The sequence below is a fragment of the Lactuca virosa genome, chromosome 1, assembly GCF_052849685.1.
Source record: "Lactuca virosa cultivar CGN04683 chromosome 1, Lactuca_virosa_CGN04683_v6, whole genome shotgun sequence".
Lineage (NCBI taxonomy): Eukaryota > Viridiplantae > Streptophyta > Magnoliopsida > Asterales > Asteraceae > Lactuca > Lactuca virosa.
This window is the reverse complement of record NC_136426.1, coordinates 275,997,896-276,018,531: the sequence shown is the minus strand read 5'-3', so window position 1 is coordinate 276,018,531 and position 20,636 is coordinate 275,997,896. Positions and strand designations below refer to the sequence as shown.

At 34.5% G+C, this 20,636-nt stretch overlaps 1 protein-coding gene across 1 annotated transcript; it reads right to left on the bottom strand.

Annotated features, from left to right (window-relative positions):
* Positions 1 to 3,190: 3,190 nt before the first annotated feature.
* Positions 3,191 to 7,951, bottom strand: LOC145166760 (GDSL-like Lipase/Acylhydrolase superfamily protein). The gene is made up of 5 exons (XM_079085800.1): positions 7,557 to 7,951; positions 5,134 to 5,267; positions 3,973 to 4,206; positions 3,631 to 3,877; positions 3,191 to 3,530 (listed from the first exon to the last, which is right to left on the bottom strand). Exons 1-5 carry the CDS (start codon positions 7,849 to 7,851, stop codon positions 3,340 to 3,342), a joined length of 1,101 nt encoding a protein of 366 aa, XP_078941926.1. The 5' UTR covers positions 7,852 to 7,951; the 3' UTR covers positions 3,191 to 3,339.
* Between the last annotated feature and the right edge of the window lie 12,685 nt (positions 7,952 to 20,636).

Genomic DNA, 20,636 nt, shown 5'->3' with positions numbered 1-20,636 from the left:
GAAATGTGCCAGTTTGATTGTAGACACGAGATGGAGTTATGTTTTTGAGGATCCTAGATTTTTATTCAAAAAATTTTGGATTTGTGTTTTTGATAATTTGACACTTTGGGTTTTTGTGAAATGTGTTCATGAGAATTATGTGATTTTAAAATGAAAATTTTGTTTTGAAAATTTATAGTGTTTCATAACAAATCATTTTACCATAATTTCCAATCACTTTATCATATAATAATCTAAAAAATTATACTTTTCTCTCCTAAAATGATTTCTAGCCATTTCTGGTAATGTGGGAAACCCAAAAGGACTTTGTTTCTAATTACAAGAATATACCAATTTAGTTGCTGGTAAGGTTGTAAAAAACGTTCAACGTTAGCTAGTCGGTTGAATTGGGTTAAGGGATTAAGCGGCTAGGCGGGGATTAATCGGGGACCATTAATTGCTAATTTGTTGAATATTAAAAAATTAAATATGACTAATATCATAACAAAGTTGATAAATACCATTAATATCATAGCAAAATAGGTTAATATGATTAATACAACTCTAATCATTCCTAAAATAGTTTTTATTTTGATAGAACTTCTTCAAAATATTAAAACTTCATCGTTTTCTAATGATTCACTCATTGTGTATGCAAGGATTAATCGTTATGCGCCCTCTAATCGGTCGAGTAACGCCTAGAGATTAATCGAAGAATAATCGGGACATAGTCGGGATTTGTACAACACTGGTTACTGGCTTAGACACCTTAATTCAACACTAAAAGCATGAAGTAATATTTATTTTAGCAATTATATAGTGGCATAAAAATAGTGCCACTAAAACTCAAAAGTTCTTTAGTGGCATAATAAAAAAGTGTTACTAAAACCCAATAAGGCTGCAGCAACACAACAAAAAAGTGCCACTAAAGACCTTTAGTGGCAGCGCTTTTAGTGACACTTTTTTTTGTGCCGCTGATTCCCCAGGGGGGGCTTTAGTGGTATATTTTCGGTTTTTAGTGACACTTTTTCTATGCCACTAAATGTCATTTAGTTTGTAGTGTTGATTGGATCTTTGCATTCTCCATCAACTACCAAGTCTCCCCTTGAGGACTCAAATGACATCAAAAGTTGTTATTCTTGTACCTTCTCTATGGTTGTTGTTTTCTTTCCAACTCTTAATACATTCATATCCCAATTTTATCTCAAACCTTTAGACCCCAAATAAAATCAAAACATTAAAGATTTGCACATAAACTTGTTCACCATAAAACCTTTAATTTATTCAGGGTGATGAGAGAGGGGCATCCTCCTTTCTTAAGGAGAATATAAGGTCGGGAACAGACGTCCCAGTATGCAAGTTTTCCCAGCAACAATGCCCCTTTTCCCTCCTTCATCGTCTTTATCAATATCAACCGACCCATTACTATTCATCTTAGAATATGAGAGTGGTATGGTTACTCTGTTTTTCTTTTTCTTTGTAGGATGTTAGAGAGTATGAGAGAGGATTAATCGTGCTATAACCCTATCAATGTTCCTTGTATCACAACTCTAGAATTTCAATACATTCTAAAAAAATAATTCAATAGATGATAAGAATAATCAATAAAATTAAAATAAAAATCATAAAATAAGATAGAAAAAAAATAAACATAGGATTCGAGTTGCAAAGAAGGTGAGCTGATAGGTCTCGTTTGGCATATTCGTCTTGGTCGGAGATTATAGAGAAGAGAATACAAATGTACCTCAGATGACTATTTGAGAGCAAGCGGTGGTGTGTTGAAAGAACCATCGACTAGGGGGTCTTTGGTGGTGGCGGCAAATAATGGTCACGTTGGTAAGATTAGAGTTTTTGGTAAGAGAGTTGAGAGGATACACTTTTTAAAGAGATAGAGGGAGAACCTTGTAGAAGATACACCGAGCCATATATCATTTGATTATAAGGCCATATTCTTCAATTGCATTAAAATAGCCTTAATTTCTTCAAGATTCTTCATAATATTTGTTAAAATAGAATGCACTAAAGATTTAAAGGCGATTGGAAGAAGATGCAAAATAAAATTAAAGCCCTTTCAGAAGCAAAATGGGTTTATTGTAGATGCATATTGATGATTGTTTTGGAAAGGATAAAGGATTAGTTGTGAATTTGAGGGTGACATAATCAAATGGACGTGTATGCATGATATTAGGAAACAAACACATATAGAATATTTATTGATTCTCTGATTTAATAGAATACATTAGGTGTGAGACCAATGTATTACACTGATTGATTAAAATAAAAGTTAACTATCAGTGTAGATATTAAAACATCAACAACGTGTTTTAACTCAAGATTAATGATACAATTACATGTCGTACTATAAAATATAAATTTTAATATATAAAAAAACTATACTCATACATAATAATACCAATGTTTTATTTAAATTATTTATAATAAAATAATTTAGTTTTCTAATAACTTCTATTATTTTATTATTCTCAAAAAGATGTTTAAACAAGTTTTATTTGGAAAATAAGAAAACAAAAGAACAAAATATCTATGAAAAATATCAAAAAAAAAGTATGTTAGTAGCATAATTTTAAATCCATATAACATATATAGATACACGGGAAAGTTTTTGAAAAAATAGAATATATGTGAATTTGAATGCCAAATAGTAGCATAACTTTAGGTTAATAATATCAAATAAGAAAAATAAACGGAAAATTGATTTAAATGACATAAGAATTGAAATTTGGAAGGAATGTGTATTCTTAAATCCTCATAAATACATAATTAGATGGTATTTTTAAATAAAATTGATAAATACAAGGAAATGACATGTGGATTTTATTAAATTCAAAAACACCATAAAATGTCAAGTGTCATAATTAATGACAAAGTGACATGTAACAAAAGAACTTTCATTTACTAGAAAAAATTAATGTAATTTAATTCAATAAACCGCATAATGACATGCGTTTTTTGAAATAATTCAAAATTTCCGCATAATAACATGTGTCAAAAGGCTTAAGATAAGCCGTAGTAAAAAAATTTATTTATTAGGATATATATGTATTAGTGACTTTAGCATCAAAGTATAGCTTCTCAACCTGGTTAATTGTTCGAAGTAGCAATAGCCGTCAGATCAAAGACATGAGCATGTGGGGAGCCAAATACTTATCAATGGGCAATATAACTTTTTTGGATACAGAAGAAGAAAAACTAAAGGAAACAAACTACTGGTGAAGGCATTAATTAATCTTGATAACAAATTTAGTAGCGAGATTATTGTATCAAGGTACATATATATGCATACTCACACAAAAGATTAATAATAGTTTTATATCATAACATATAATATGTGTTTAAGAATCAATTAAAAAGTTTGGTAACTATAGAACTTAAAGCCTCATCTGCAATAATCTTATACATCCTATCAGTTGGATGAACTGCATCCCAGAATAAATATCTTTCTCGGTCAACACATGCACCCAATCCTCTACAAGTAATACCATATTCAAACGTTCCTGTTCCGCAACAACCCTTTGACGTCTCTAGAAACCCTGTACATGAAATTATTTAATTCAAAATTTGAACTACACAATATATAATTCATAAAAAATGGATTACGTAAAGTTGTCAAAATACAACATTAAAACTTACCATATTTTCTAGGGTTTTGGGTTGCACTTAGAATGAGATTATAAGCATCAATATAGGCTGTTTTCATCCCTAAGGATGTTTTTAGTGCAACCAGTTCGTTCTTGATCTTGTTATTGAATGAAAGAGCAACATGGTTGTATTCGTCGTCACATTTAGTTGTACCCTTCAATGTCTTCACTAAAGGCATACATCCAAATGGAACAACCCCAACAACCACCAATCTTCTTGCTCCTAGAGCATGCATTTTCTACACAAACCCATATTCAAGAAAGGTATTAAATCAAATACAATATACAGATTACAAGAATTAAATCTAATAAAAACATAAGTAATTAAAAGAACCTTGGCGTAATCGTGAAAGTTAGAAATTAAGTAATCTCCATATTGTTCCACAGTGTATTGGGCGCATCGTGTAGGTTCCACGTAGTAGTTTTGGAGAAAATCATTGGTTCCCATGCTCAATACAAAAACCGCATTTTTTATGGATTCAGCAGCTTTTTTTGGTCCTATCTTTAGGCTAAGTTGTCGTTTGTAATGTGCAAAATACTTCAATTGATGCCACAAGGTCAACACATTCTTCACATCAATAAAAGATAGATCGAATCAATATTTTGTGCCCTTTGTTATAACCATAGTAAATTCAAACAACATAAAGAATGAGGCTGAAAATTGTTTCTTGCAAAGTAATCACAAAAAAAAAAAAAAAAGTAAAAAAGCTTTATCGGTCATAAACACATTTAAAATGATTCTTAGGGTGGTAGATAGTGTCGGATATAAAACTGAGCTTCTTCTAAAATAACTTAAAGTGGAAATAATGGTATATTCAGAGATAGTCAAACTTTAATGCCAAAAAATATCAAAGAGTAAACTACACGAATGGTCCCTATGGTTTGGGGTAATTTGCACGATTGGTCCCTAACTTATTTTTTTAACTCGGAAGGTCCCTACTGTTTGTTTTTGTTACGCGCTTGGTCCCTATCTTATCTAAAAAGACTATTATTTAAATAGGGAAAAATGATGGGGTAGGTAAAGTAAGGTAAGGGGGTGGGGTTGGAGGTGTGTTTATTTAAATAAATTAAAAAATAAAGTGCAAAATATTCTTTTTAGGTAAGACAGGGACCAAGCGTGTAACAAAAACAAATAGTAGGAACCTTCCGAGTTAAAAAAAATAAGTTAGGGACCAAACGCGCAAATTATCCTAAACCATAGGGACCATTGGTGTAATTTACTCAATATAAAATAGGTTAAATTACATAAAATGAGATGAAATAAAAAAGGTTGAAGGGGGTCGAAAGCCCTCAAAATCTATTGAAACTGCCTAAAATTGGTTAAAGGGTTTTTATTTTATTGTAAATTATTGTTTATGTGAATATATTTATCTGATTAATTATTTATATATTAGAAAATTACGAAAAATGTTTTTATGTTTGCTTGATGCTATAATAAACTAATTTTGACATGTTGCCTAAAGAAATAATAATAACTGTAAATAAGAAGACATACCGAAACTTGAGCAGTGAGGTTATCATATCCGGAACCAGCGGAAGCAAAACTAACTCCATGCGAAAGATCGAAAGTTCTTGGTACTCCTGGCTCGAGATATGGCCGGATAACTTTCGTATAACCCAGTGCCTCAGCTATTCATCATATAATTAAAAAAAAATAAAAAAAATTGATATGATTAGAATTTTTAATGAAGTTTTCTAAGAAATCAGGTGTCATATATAGTAGAGAGGAGGTTTAAAGCAACATTACTTTTGAAAAGTTCAAAATTTGAGGAACAAGGTTATAATGTCGATGTATGCATTTTGGGATTAATATTTTTATTATATGCTTATTTTATTAATATTTTATTTTATATATGAACTATTTTACTATTTTAGCTCAACTTATATTTAAAAAAATAATAAAATATTAATAATTTGCAATATAAAAATTTGACGATAAAGAACGACCGGCATATAAAAGGATTTTATTATAAATTTAGTATAAGTTTTGGTATAAATAATTAAATACTATAAGATATTGTTATTTCTTTCTAAAATAATCGATTTGTTCGAATCCCTAGATTCGATGTTTGCAAATAAAAATTAAATCGAATGTGACCTATACATTTTTTTAGCGTTCTTATTAAAAGTAATATAGATATCCCATAGTCGTTACATATTTTTGTAAATTAAAATTACTTTTTAAAATCAAACACTACACGGATTTATTGGGAGACATTCAATGTTAGCATTCCAATGTCATAAATAGAAAACGACGTTGCCCGGTTTCTTTCAGTTAATGCAATCCATTAACTGCCAATACAGAAGTATCAGGACAACCATCGGGTTTTGTAAACCTATCCAAAAGTAGGCGTAGTTTTGCTTAAAAGTATAATTTGTCATGTTCAATATATAACAAACTAACATAAAACACAGTAGTAAGTTTTTTTTGGGATAAAAATGTATAAACAGATTAAAAACTTTTATTTTCAAGTCCAACTGATGGCTACTATAACAACTTCAAAAATACAATATTTATTCTACCGATAATTATTGTATTCAAAGTAAAGGTTTTACGCCAATTGGCTAAACAACTTCTAATCAATTATTGTTACAAACTTTTATCATTCTCTAACATCTTAGATAAATGAATTCTAAATTTTAATTAAATTTTAATAATATGTATTGTTTCATTTGAAAATAATTTCTTAACTGACGTCTCAAAATTCAAATTACGATGGATCGTGCAAGAGTCAAGCCTGGAATTTAGATTACTTGGGCCCTCCTTAGATACGCATAAGGTCACCAATAGCTATACATCATGGGCCTACTTGAAAACTATCGATCCATTTAGATAAGTATAGATATTTTATACTTTTAGAGTTTGAGTAGATTTGAATAATAAATAAAAAAAATGACAAACGACAAGAGTGACTCTAATAATTTTAGAAACAAATCTGTCATTCTATGGTAATGTTTTTTTACTTTAATAATTGCGATCCGAAATATATATATATATATATATATATATATATATATATATATATATATATATATATAGAGAGAGAGAGAGAGAGAGAGAGAGAGAGAGAGACTTTAAAAATGAATACAAGAAAGCGTGTTTGAGATTTTTAATTTATGTATTATTAAAACATATTTTAGGAAAAAGAATTCATTAGCTTATACGATCGCAAAATACAATAAATTGATAAATTATTTTATTAGTGTTTTGTATAATTGCTTTTATGCATTTAAAATGAGCAAGATCGATAAAGACAAAAAAAAAGATTAATTGAAATATGTGCCGCTGATAAAGAAAAAAAAAGGAAATCTCTGATTAAGTCACAATATTTTAAGTTAGTTTATAATTTATTTCCATCATTTATTTTTTGAACAAAAACGTCTCCATCGTTTAATTTGATAGAATAATCTTTCATTTTCTGTTGAAAAGAAATAAAAACTGTTTTATTCATTTGGACAAAATATAAAATAGTAAGACTTTTTTGGTCAAAAAATAAAAGTTGGAATTAAACCGGAAACTGAACATAGATTTTCCCTAAAAAAACGACATTATGGTTTATATGGTTCGTTACAGTTATAAGTGTTTATTAGTTGTATAAGCATATAATAAAACAAATTATTTAAAATTATTTATTTAAATCAATAAATATTTTTAATTTTACTTAATTTTACTATTTTATATTTAAAATTATTTATTAACCAAAGAGCTTCTAGTCCAGCGGTACTGGGTGTTGCCCTCCTTCCTAGAGGTTGAGTGTTCAAGTCTTATTGGAGACATAGGTGGTATTAGGTGTAATTTAGGAGTAGTGTAGATTTGCTATTCAAAAAACTTAATCCAAACATTAAATACTTATTAGATGTACCAAAATCACAATAAAGTAACAAACATCTTAACAAGTAGAATAAAACAATAATTACCTATGAAATCAGTTGTAAGTCTTCCATTACTGAACCTCCCAGTAGGGTGCCCATCAATGAAGTCCATCCCATATGGCCGAAAATTACTCTTATCAGTTGTATCAAGATGGTTGTTATTTCCGGGATCCACACTTGAATCACCGAAAACAAACACACCAGTCACATTATTCTTCGCAGCAATCTTTCGTAATTGCACAACATCAATGGCTTTGGAAGGTTCGAACATGATCACAACAAGAAGCATCGACAACATGACCATGGATAACTTCATAGTCATGTAATGCATATTGCTCATATTTAAATTCTTTATTTATTGCAATATATAGAAGAGTGTAGACCAAGATGAGTGAGGGTTGTATGGAATATATAGGCCAACAAGAAGGGCTCATTAATTGATGTTTGGTTTGATGATTGAAATCATTTTTGTATTTTATCATCGTTTTTTTTTTTTTTTTTTTTTTTTTTTTTTTTTTTTTTTTTTTTTTTCTGTTGGGCATCCAACATTTATTAGCTTCGCATAGTTATCATATATGAAAGCATTTATCATTAAAAATTTATGTTTGATTGTAACCGGGAAAACAAAGACATGCATACGTTTACAAAGCGTGTATGGAAAATAGAATAAGCCAATGTGGTTTTTATTTATATTTATGAAAGGTCTAAAACTATGAAATTTTCTTGGGTGATGTTTGATTGTAAATGGGTTATGTTATGTCATTGGTTAAAAAGCCTAATGGCTCACTGCCTGGCTTTTACATGATATATGTGGGTTGTTATTTGTTTTGGGTACGGTTTAAATCTTTTTTAAACCATAAATATTATATTTTGATATAATCTGGTTCTTGATTTGTTCCCATTAAATTTAAAGACTATTTTATTTTTTATATAATTATTTTTCATTTTACTTACTTATTTTAGTATAATTGCAAAAATGATTTTCGTTGGTTGTCTTTTTTTTTTCGTACAACCCTTTTAAACTAGTCTTTTTGACATAGTTTAGTGGTAAATTTGGTCCCCATTTAAAAAGAGTATTCTATTTTATAGGAAAATACCTAATATAGTAATATTGTTATGTTTTGTACACGTTTAGTCTTTATTGTAACTCATGTTTAATATTAATAAATGTATTAATTTTGTATTATTCAATATATGTTTGATAACTGTTCAATATATTTTGTACTGTTCAATATATGTTTGGTATCAGAGCTATTGACTATAAAGAACTAGTACTTTCTTAGGAAAAAACGATTATAGTCTAGGGCTTACTCTCTTAGGTTTAAGTATATTCTTTAACCTACAAGTAATAGGTATTATTAATTATACTACCGAATGACTACTTACGGGAATGATGACAGGATAGACACGTCGCTTGGGTTGTTGGATTTCAGAACGACTATATGCTAAAATGATATTGCCTTTCGTTTGTCCTGAATGGCCAGTGCCTTATCAGCTAGACATGAAGTAACCAACAATAATTAATAAAACATGTGAATACAACAAATATAAGATATAAAGTCTTATATAAAGACTTAGACCCTCGATGAGAATACACCTAAAATTAAACCAGAAAAGTCTTGAACTCAAGGATTTAGATCAAATATCGTGACTAAAGTTTTATTGGTACATGGATCATACCACAACTAAGTATAGGTGCGTAACTATAATTTATTATGGCCAGGGCTTATGAACTATTTAACGTGGGACTAATATTTGAAGAACTAAATACTTGAAGATTTAGAAATACTTGAACAAAATCACAGTTAAGAACACAATACTATTTAAAGATACTAATAAAACGACCTTATTTTAGAGGAGCCCAAAATGGCAAATTTTCAAGAATGGATAAATTTAGAAAATTCAGAAGAAGAACCTACGAATCTTTTTCTCGGTGGCCCCTATTTCCCAACATATTTGTATCTAATACCTTCTGATGATGGAGCTCTCGTACCAACCGAGAATAGTGAACCATCTGAAGAACCAATAGTGGAGGAAGAGGCAGTTGCCTCATCACTGCCCCCCCCCACACACACACACACACTTAATGTTCCTTATTGTCAATATCCTGGAGGTTCGAGGATGAAACACATAGCACGTAAATCCATTCCTAATCGCATAAAGATCAAGAAAAATAAGAAAGAGACGTCTTCTGATCTTTAGAGGATACGAGATAACCCTGCCTGGATAGCGGGAATGGTGAATGAGTGGGTAACTGAGGAAAGATTTACCACTAGATACAAGATTGAACAAACATCTCGAACACGTTCCCACCTCATACATATATCGATACCTTGCCTCAGTTATTCGAGCATAATATCAAGCTTGAAAATCAAATCCAAACTGTGAGCAATGGACTAGGTTCCATGGAAGAAAACGCCATTCTGTCATCACCTTGGTTTTTGGTAGAGGGTTCATCAATAATGGTATAGCCAAAAGCAAGAATATAGATTCTTGCAAGTTTTAAACTTACCTCTAGGCCTATGTAAGATAATAATGTAATAAACTGATATATGAAGCATATTACTACAATTAAAGAGAAAATTATTATCCAAATGTTTAAGATTTCTTTGCACTAATCCTTGTAATTATCAAGAACAACAAACAAGATACATCATAATAATTTATACATTCTCACCAAATATGATATGAAGAATACAATGCATCCAAGAAGGAAAAGCAACTGACTTAACAATAATCAACCGCCTCCAGTGGTAATTCCACCAGTGGATCCAAACGTGCTTGAGCAAATAATAGCACATGAAATCTCAGAAGCATTGGCGAGTTATGAAGCAAGCCATAAAAACAATGGACACATAAATAACTCTCAAGGAACTAACGTAGGGCCTGCAAGAGCTTGCACCTACAAAGATTTTTATGAGTTGCAAGTCAAAGAATTTCTACGGAAATAAAGGAGTGGTAACAAGATGGATTTAGAAGACAAAGTCTATCTTCCAAATAAGCTTCTGTCCTGATGATTGCAAAGTACGATTTGCAGCTTGTACTTTTTCTGATGTCACATTAACATGTGGAATAGCCATACAAGCACGATAGGCATCAATACGACAAACTCCTTGAATTGGGAGGAACTAAAAACGATGTTGATAGAGGAGTATTATCCTAGAGATGAAATACAAAACCTTGAACAAGAGCTATGGAACCTAACCATGAAAGGATCTGAGATAAATGCTTATACAGCTAGCTTCAATGATCTTGTTGTGATGTGTCTGGGACTTATAACCCCGAAATACAAGAAAATATAGCGATACATTTGGGATCTAGCGCCACAGATCCAAGGAATGGTTATCGCATCAAACCCTACAACCTATGATAGTACCAAGTGCATAGCCTTTCGTCTAACCAACACGAAGATCTGAGGTGGATATATGGTAGAAAAGGTTGAACCTCCCAAGTATAGGGCATACAAGCAAAAATTTGGTGAAGTAAAAAAAAGATGATCATTCAGGAAGGAACTGGAAGTGACAACCAGTTATGCAGTCACAAAAACAACAGCAACACCCACGCCACCAAAGCATTATGTAGGAAAGCATGATTGCAACCCGGCATCACCCATGTGACTGTTACGTTTGCATAAAGTGTAAAAAGATGGGGTATACTGCCAACTACTAAAAAAACAAGGCACCAGCAGTAGTCAATTAGGGAATGTGAGGATCAGATAACCCCAACTGTTCAAAGTCTCATCCACAAGTTCAATTTTGGGACAAAATTCTCTTAAGGGGGGGGGGGGGGGGATGTGACAATACTCAGATTAAGCCAACGATCGTCACCGTTGAATGTGACAAACAACTGATGTAATAGGCTTAATTTGTAATATTTAAACAACTTTTAATGGAAATACAAAATTTGTATAAATAAAATTATAATCCAAAAGTACACGTCAACCCGATTCTTAAAATATAAAGAACGTATACATCTGATGAAGAAGTTATGATTTTATGAAGTTTCATGTTGACACAGTATAGCAGTGTGCAACACATAGAATAGAAATAGAGATCGTTTACTTGATAGCCAAAACAATATGTAACGTCTCATTTTCACAACCAAAAATTTACATTTTTATTTAAGTAAATTTTCCCAATTAAAAATCCATTATGGTGAAAACCATTTATTCCAAATACATTTATAAAAATCAGAGTAATATTAAAGCACAACATCTTCATTGTTGTTGATGAATGTGTATAGTCATGCCTTCGCCTTCCCAAGATGACCGATGATATCTGAAACAATAAACAGTTGGGTAAGTATAAAGCTTAGTGAGTTTCCCCCAAAATACCACACATAACCAAACAAATAGAACGAACAATGGGCCAAAACAGTCATCGGACTGGAATGCCCAACTATATCAGGTTTATTGGCCTTACCCCCTCAACCCAACCGCTCATCCCGAGCCTCCGTGCCTACGGCTTATAGTCGGCCCGCACGAAGTATCTTGGCCTTCAGCACAAAGCAGGACCGCCTCAACCCAACCAAACACAAAATGTCGACATGTAAACAATCAAGGATCAAGTAGGCACATAATACAAGCAAACATCAATCATAGAGCTCACTACCGCCTACTAGTCCTCTCACGGCATATAGTACCGCTACCAGCTAACCTCCATGAAATGTGTAACCATAATTAACCAGAGGTGAGATAGCCACCCGAACAGCTGATCCTACTCTAGAGCCATAACCAAACAAGGAACAGGCAAGAAAGCCTAAATTAAGAGTTCCCACGCAATCCTACATGAGCACAGACAGTCCCTAGGCCACTCCACCAGATGATAACCAGCAAGTATAGATAACATACAATTCTACAGATCACCACAGCATAACAACATACTCGATACCAGGATACTAATATAACAGATTACTACAGCATAGCAGCATACTAAATATCAACAATCTAATAAATGCATGACCGTATATAATTAGAGGTGAGATAGACACCCAGATAGGTGATCCTACTCTAGAACCACAACCAAACAAGGAATAGGTAAGATAGCCTAGATCAAGATTCCTCATTCTATCCTACATGACTACATACAGTCCCTCGGCATCCCTCTACTAATATATAACCAAAACTAGTGGGCCGACATTGGTGCCTTCGACCCACGGGTACAGTGAGGCGAAACTCACCTCGATATGTGCGTAGGTCACCACAGTAGTAACAAAGAACTCCACTAGCTTTGACTCACTTTCAATCACCTATAGGAAGATACTTGAGTCAATACCCGATCACAGGTTATAGTCACTTGCAACAGTGACTGCCTCACATGAAATGTCAAATAGGGTTCACATAAAATAACGATTGGGGTTAAGTGAGGATACTTAAACCATTAAGGATTTAACCCCATTAAGAACATCATCAATTAACATTTGACCTAAAAAATATCGAGTGCGATAATAATCCAAGCAATAGTCTAAATACGCGCCCCGATCATCGTGTCTAAAATAGGGCTTCTCGGTTATAGGGTTTCCCTCATAAAATCAAAACTAGGGTTAGTGTTTCACACTAACCCCTTAAGGACTTAATTCATTAAGTCTAATATTGCATTAAGTTAATCATAGGGTATTATCGAGTATAATTTAATGTCCAATTAACAATTCAACGCGGATCCCGACAAAACTCCAAAAATAGGGTTTTCTTGACATTAGGGTTTCAAGTCTACCATGCATTCCTTCAAGGTTTAAGGTTTGAGTCTAACAACCACCACCCAATGCCACCACGGGCAGCGGTGGTCAACGGTGAAGGTACAACGGCAGCTACCACCAAGATGGTGGCATACGGCGGCGGTCACTACCTGATGGTGGTGGTGTTGGGTTTCTTCGGTTTTTTTGGTCAAGCAACATCCATACAAAAACATACAACTGAAACACACACACACATACATGCGAAAATACACACAAACACAACCACCCTCGTGGTGGCAGGTGGTGGTCAGAGAAACGACACGGTGATAGCCGCATGGCGACGACGGTAGCGGTCGAGCGTGTTGTGACATTTCAGAAAAGGAAATGGAGAAGAGAGGAGTTGCAACTCGTCCTCACCAGAGAATGGTTTCAACATCCATGAGTTTATGGTTTGCTCCCGCTTCCTTCAATCTCGACGTTCAGCTCATGTGTCGACAAAAGTTGTATTGGTGGTGTTTGGCAAAGGAGCTAGGTGGCATCGACAACGAATGGTAGTCGATGAAAGCAGCAAAACTTAAAGGGTGCCCTCCACTCCTCGTCGGTCTCGATCTCTTCCATAGTATGGGGAAGAATCGAGAGTGGTGGTCGCTCGGTGGTTCTAAGTAGCCACAAATGGTCATGGCGGCGGCTGGAGATAGGAGGGATAAGGTGGCGACTCTCTAAAACATTAGGGTTAGGGTTTGGTTAAAGATGAGAGTACAAGGGAGGGGGATGTCAGGTTTTAGTCCCGCCTCCTTCTTTCAAACTTAACTATTTTATTCACTTTTAGACCCTGCCACCAAAACATTTTCAGTTTTAACCCAATAATTACCAAACAGCCCCCAGCTTCCACAAATCTATTCATAACTAGTCTGAAAGTTACACTTTAACCCCTGATTTCCAGAATTTATAATATTTAACTTCTTGTGGCTAACACTCTGATAAATTATTACGGATTTAAGGCTAAAAGAAAAAAAATATAAAAATACATATCGGGGTTTAGGGTTTATTATTATATATATATATATATATATACACGAATATATATATATATATATATATATATATATATATATATATATATATATATATATATATATATATATATATTCTAAATGAGATGTTACAATTGAAGATCTCATATACACGAATCCTTCGCTAAAAAGACAATCGAGAACGGAGTTCATATAAAGGAGTTATGACTATTATACAGATTTTAACAGTGTAGACTCTATTGAAAAATAAATTTAAAATAGATTAAGAATTATCTATTGACATCTAAAGGAAAGTTGTAGTACTCACAAATATCTTTACATGGATATAAAGAACGTAAAAAACGGAGCTGGTATGCGAAAGTTATGAATTTTTGAAGATTTGGAAAAATACATGTTAAAGTGATGATTTGGCGGCTCCAGAGAATGCCACATGGCAAGTCACGAAGACTCCTAAGCTGACTCAGATCCATCTCATCACGACGTGAGAAGATGATTGTCATGACGTGACGAGTCATGAGGACAAATCTTACACCGACTCGAGTAGAATTCGACATGTGGCGAAGTCAGGGTGATCCAAATCCTCACGACATGACACCCTCATGGTCACGACGTGACCAACTGCCAAACTAAACCTATAAATAGTTCTCAAAATCGGATTATTTTCATACAAAATGACTTAGATTCTTCTCCACTTTCTCAAGATTTCCCTAACACTTGTGGCCGATCATCGTAGGTTTCTGACCTCACTCCGACGAAATTTTATATCGAATAGAAGACGCTTCGAAAGTGATTTTACATCCCCACTTTTAACCATTTTAATTTTTTCAGGGGAAAATATATGCACGTCATATGTAGAAATATTCAATGCTTATAGTTTTTGTAACATCCCAAAAATCACAACAAATTTAAACTTTTAAAAACAACCCATAGTCATAAAATGTATACAAAATCATTGTTTCCAAATTATTTATCCATATCAGAGTATCCCAAAATCATAAAGCCATAAAAAGAGGATGTGTATGGTCACGCCTTCGCCTTCATGCGATCATCAGAAGTACCTGAAACAACAACTAAAAATCTTAAGCCAACGCTTAGTGAGTTCCCTCAAAGTACCACCACATACAACATATCAAACAACAACATGCATAACTGAGCCTTTAGCCTGACTGAACCGCCTTGCAGGTCCTACAGCCTATCGGGACTGCTCCCGAGCCTTCGTTATGACTGGACCACCTCGCCGGGCCTACAACCTATCCGGACCGCTCGTTGGGCCTTCGGCCTGACTGGACCGCCTCGCAGGGCCCACAGTATATCTGGACCGCCTTGGGTACCTTGGCCTTCAGCACGAAACAAGACAACCTCAACCCAACCAACCACAACATGTCGACATACACATATCAGATTTACATATAACCAGACATCAGATGAACAGGCAGATTTACAAATCACTACCGCATGCTAACATCCTATATACCAGGATACCGATCTAACAGATCTCTAGAACATAACAACATACTATCACGTAACGTGATATACAATCCACTAGGTCGACCTTGGTGCCTTCGACCCATAAGTACAGTGAGGGAGACTCGCCTCACAGTCTGAACAATAGCTGATGAGGTCCCGACTCCGAATCTTAGCTCTAACGACACCTATTCATTCAAATGACCAATTCTCAAACACCATTCAAAATATCCAAAATCCCCCTTGGTCATACATGGTCAAAGTCAAAGTCAAACAGGTTAAAGTCAACTGAGTCAACCCAGCCGAGTCAACACAAAGTGTGTACGCGAGGAGTACTCCAAATGTACACGGGGCGTACTCAAGCATTGACCACCATCCAGGTGGTTGACCACATACGCGCTACGAACTCAGATTACACAGGGTGTACGCCCAGTCTTCCCAAAACTCACTAAGAGCTTAATGCCTTAAGCTCTTACGTCCAATTTTCAGATCCAAGGCCAAAACATCCTCAAGAGTCATAAACTTTCCAACTTTATGACTTTACATGTCCATTAAGTGCTTAACTCAACATCTTAATACATTAAGTCCTTCTAAGGAATGCATGGAGCAAAACCACCCATTAAGATCCCATTTTTATGACTCAAGACCCTTCCAAAGGTCTGAAAGGACGACTTATTGAGTCAAGAACATGCTATGCTCATGAAACACCACATTTGGGACAAAAATGACCTAAAACCATGCCCAAAAAAAATCTAAATGAAACTTCACCAAGTTCAGAACTTTATACCTCTAAGTGATGCGAAATGAGGGTGTGTTTCTGGATCTAAAGGGCTTCACTCCTTCAAGATGGTATCTACTTCCTTCCTTCCTCTTCAAAGGCACAAAACACACATACATACAAGCTTATAAATGCTTCACAAGGTGGATTAGGGTTGCAAGGTCGTTTGAAAGGGTGGAGGCTGATGGAAGGTGTAACACTAGTCAAAATAGGTCAATAGACAATCACATGTGATTATGCCAATCATGTAATGTGATTTTGTTAAACTAGTAATGTGATAAGAGTGCTATGTAGTTCATGATAAATTCTAATACAAATATGAACTTTCTTTATGATACAACTCAAAGTATACGTCCATACGATTCCAAAAATATAGAGAATGTCTGAATCTGACTTCGCATGAAGAAGTTATAATAAACCGAACACTATGAATCTCTATAATAAGAGGAATTTAAAATAGACTTAGAATTAGCTATTAGAGTCTAAAAGAGTTGTAGTACTTGTAAATACCTACGCGTGCATATAAAGAACGTCAAAAACGGAGTTCGTATGTGAAAGTTACGACCTTCCGAAGATTCAGCTGTCAGAAACCCTAATCTGACTGAGCTCACGACGTGAGCACAGAAACTCACGATGTGAGGAGTCATTTTGCCACATCTCAGAATCTAGAAGGTGTGTGATGAGGCTGCGAGGGGATAAGATCCAAACTCACGACGTGAGCAAGGATATCTCACGACGTGAAGAGTCACATGGCCACCTTCCGAAGCTAGGGACACAAATGGCAAGTCTACGGGGATAAGATTCAAACTCACGACGTGAGCCTTATAAAACTCACGATGTGAGGGTCCAAAATCCTTACTATAAATAGCAGGTCCTACTTCAGCCATTCTTAGACGTAAACTTCTTTCTCCTCTTTCCTTTGCTGAAGCCATCTTGCATCCCGAGCCCCGACGACCTCGTACGCTGACCGTTTCTGCTTAGATTACATAAAATCACGCTACTAGGGTGAGTTTCATTCTAATATTTTGGGGGAAAACGCATGCTAAATATTGTATATACATTACTATTATGTCAATATGATAGTATATAGTTATAATAGTCGGGGTATAGTTGTTCTAAATATAATATTTTGAATATATACAACTATTATCAACTTGTCAGCATGTTATTATACTAATGTAGATCTTGAGTTATGCTTAGGATTCTATATTTATGTTGTGTGCGATATAGTTCCGAAGTTATATTCGGAAGTTCTATATGTTAATTTATAAAGTATGTTGCTATTATTGGTTTTATGTCAAGATAAAACTTGGTATGTTATACGTTGTTATTGTTAGTTTTATGACAAGATAAAACTTGGTATGTTATATGTTGTTGTTGTCATTGGCTTTATGTCAAGATAAATCCTGGTTTTACTTCAAGTTATAGCCGTTATACTGCCTAAATGTTATGAAGTTAGGAGTAATGTTTAAAAGCATAGTCTAGTAACTTAGGGTTTTAGACATGAAAATGCTTTTGTTGTTAGAGCTATAGGAAGCCGTCGAAGTCTACATGAGTAATTGTATTCATCAACTAAGATTGGGGATCTTAGTGGAAATCCTCTGAACTGTAACCGTTAATCCCGTGTGAGCGAGGAAGTCGTGTATAATTAGTATACGGGTTGACCACCCCACTTGTGACTGTTAGCTACAGTCAACCATAAGCAAGTGATGAACTATCCTTTTTACTTGCTATTGTTCCGGCGTCGATGAAGCATACGGTGTTGTCCTCATGGAAATCATGAGTGGGTTGTCCTCATGGAAATCATGAGTGGGTTTTATCAGAGGTATTATGTCACAGCAGCGGTTACAGGCTCATGGTAGCAAATTGTTAGAAACATTATACGTTGTCGTATACAAGTATTAATGTTAAGTATAAGTTTCCCCCTACTTATACCTTAGGCTCAAGGAATGTTTAGGTATAACACTTAATTGATAAGTAAACTATTATACCTAATATACATACTAAATGTTGGAGAGTCAAAATGATACTTTCAAAACTATACTTTTGAACGATGGAGTCAAAACCTGTGGACTCACCAACTTTATGTTGACGTATTTTAAAATGCATGTGTTTTCAGGAACTTGAAAAGCTGGTATGTATTCGAACAGAAGAAGTTTTACTATTACCCTTCTGTTCATTAAGAAGTATGTCATAGTCGGATATTATGTAATAGGTCCTAGAAAAACAGTTATGTAACTTTCAGTTATCAATAAAGGTATGTATTTTCTTTAGTAATGTTCAATGTATGTTATATAACTGTGATACGAAGAATGACGTTACACAACCCGATGTTTCCGCCGATGGCTGGGGGTGTGACAAAAATTGGTATCAGAGCTATTAACTATAGTGAACTAGTACTTTCTTAGGAAAGCACGTCTATAGTTTAGGGCTTACTCTATTAGGTTTAGGTATATCCCTTAGCCTACAATAAAAAGTATTATTAATTATTCTACTGAAGGACTACTTACGGGAGCGGTGACAAGGATAGACATGTCGATTTGGGTTGCTGGATTCCAGAACGGCTATATGCTAAAATGATCCTGCCCTTTCGACTGTCCTGACTGGCCGGAGCCTTATCAGATAGACCTGAAGTAACAAACAATAGTTAAAGCATGAATACAATAAATAAGAATATAGAGTCATATATAAAGACTCAGACCCGCGATGAGAATACACCTTAATACCCGGAATGTTTTTGATCTCAAGGATTTATATCAAATATTCCAACTAAAGTTTATATGTGCGTATATCCTATCACAATTAGGTGTAGGTGCGCAACTACATTTTATTATGTTCAGATCATATGAACTATTTAATTTGGGAGTAATATTTGATAGACTAAACTCTTGGTGATCCAAAACGTATAGGAATTCGACATGGCACATTCACGAGAATGGATAATCATCGAGGATACGGATGAAGAAGAGGAAGTTTCATTCCCTATGATGGTAGGCGATCCATACTACCCTATAAATCCAACCACCTTTCATCCAATACCTTCTGACGATGGAGCACCTTTACCCTCCAACGAATGGGAAGAGAGTGAACCAATGGAAGAAAGCGAATCAATGGAGAAGACAGAATCGGTGGCATTATCTTTACCACCACTGAACACTCTTTATCGTAAAGTTCCAGGAGGAGCAAAAATGAAACGCACGACACGTAAATCCATACCTATATGGCAAAAGATTAAGAAGAATCAGAAGGCGACATCTTCAGGAAGTCATAGAGTTCAAGATGAACCTGCACGGATCGCACAAACCGTTGATAGGTGGGTGGCGGAAGAAAGAGCTGCTAAGATGTATGCGACTGGTCAATCATCTCGACCACATCTCCCACATTCTTCTGAAGTTAACACTTTATCTCAATTGTTTGAGAAAAGTGTGAGAATTGAAGATAAGATGGAAATTGTCGAAGGGAGGGCTACTCATCTCTCTGGAAGAGTACGAAGGCTAGAAGGACAAAGGACGCGAGATCAGGAATCGGTGATGGATGTCCATCATCGTATAAATTTCGCTTATAACGACATGATTACTCACGATGCAAGGATTGCAGAGTTAGAGCTCTACAATTAAACCTCAAGAAATGAAGAACGCACGGGAAGTCTTGAGCAGAGAACTAAAGCACTTGAGGAGCAAGTGGTTAATGTCACTGACGTGCTAGGTCATCACTTAGGTTTCTGGTAGATAAGCTAAAACTAGTGGTTGTGTAAATAGAGAAATCAGACTAGTTAAGGCGAAAAGAGGAAAGTTTATAGCAAGGAAGTAGAAAACCTTGCAAATTTTGCAATGTTTATAGAAACTTTTCTCTTATAAACCTAAATAAACTGATGTAACCGCTGATAATAATATGAAGCATATATTACAGTAATCATTGTGTTGTCCAATATGTTTTACACTTTGAAGAATAATTTAAGTATTTAGTACTCGTGTACTAAATGATTAACAAAACTCATAAAATTCTTATTATTTTAGGAACTAAAACAAAATGCCAAGAAGGAGTAGTGCTTGGCTAAACCCTAACCGACCATCAGCACCACAACAACAACCACCAGAACCAAACCCCCCAATAATTACAGCACAACTGGAAGAAATCGTAGCTCAAAGAATTACTGCGGCTCTATCTAATGTCACA

Coding starts and splice junctions, on each gene's coding strand:
- LOC145166760 (XM_079085800.1), bottom strand. CDS start 7,851: ATGAGCAATATGCATTACATGACTATGAAGTTATCCATGGTCATGTTG. Junction 4,207..5,133: donor ACCTCACTGCTCAAGTTTCG/GTATGTCTTCTT, acceptor ATTGATGTGAAG/AATGTGTTGACCTTGTGGCA. Junction 3,531..3,630: donor CCAAAACCCTAGAAAATATG/GTAAGTTTTAAT, acceptor TTTCATGTACAG/GGTTTCTAGAGACGTCAAAG.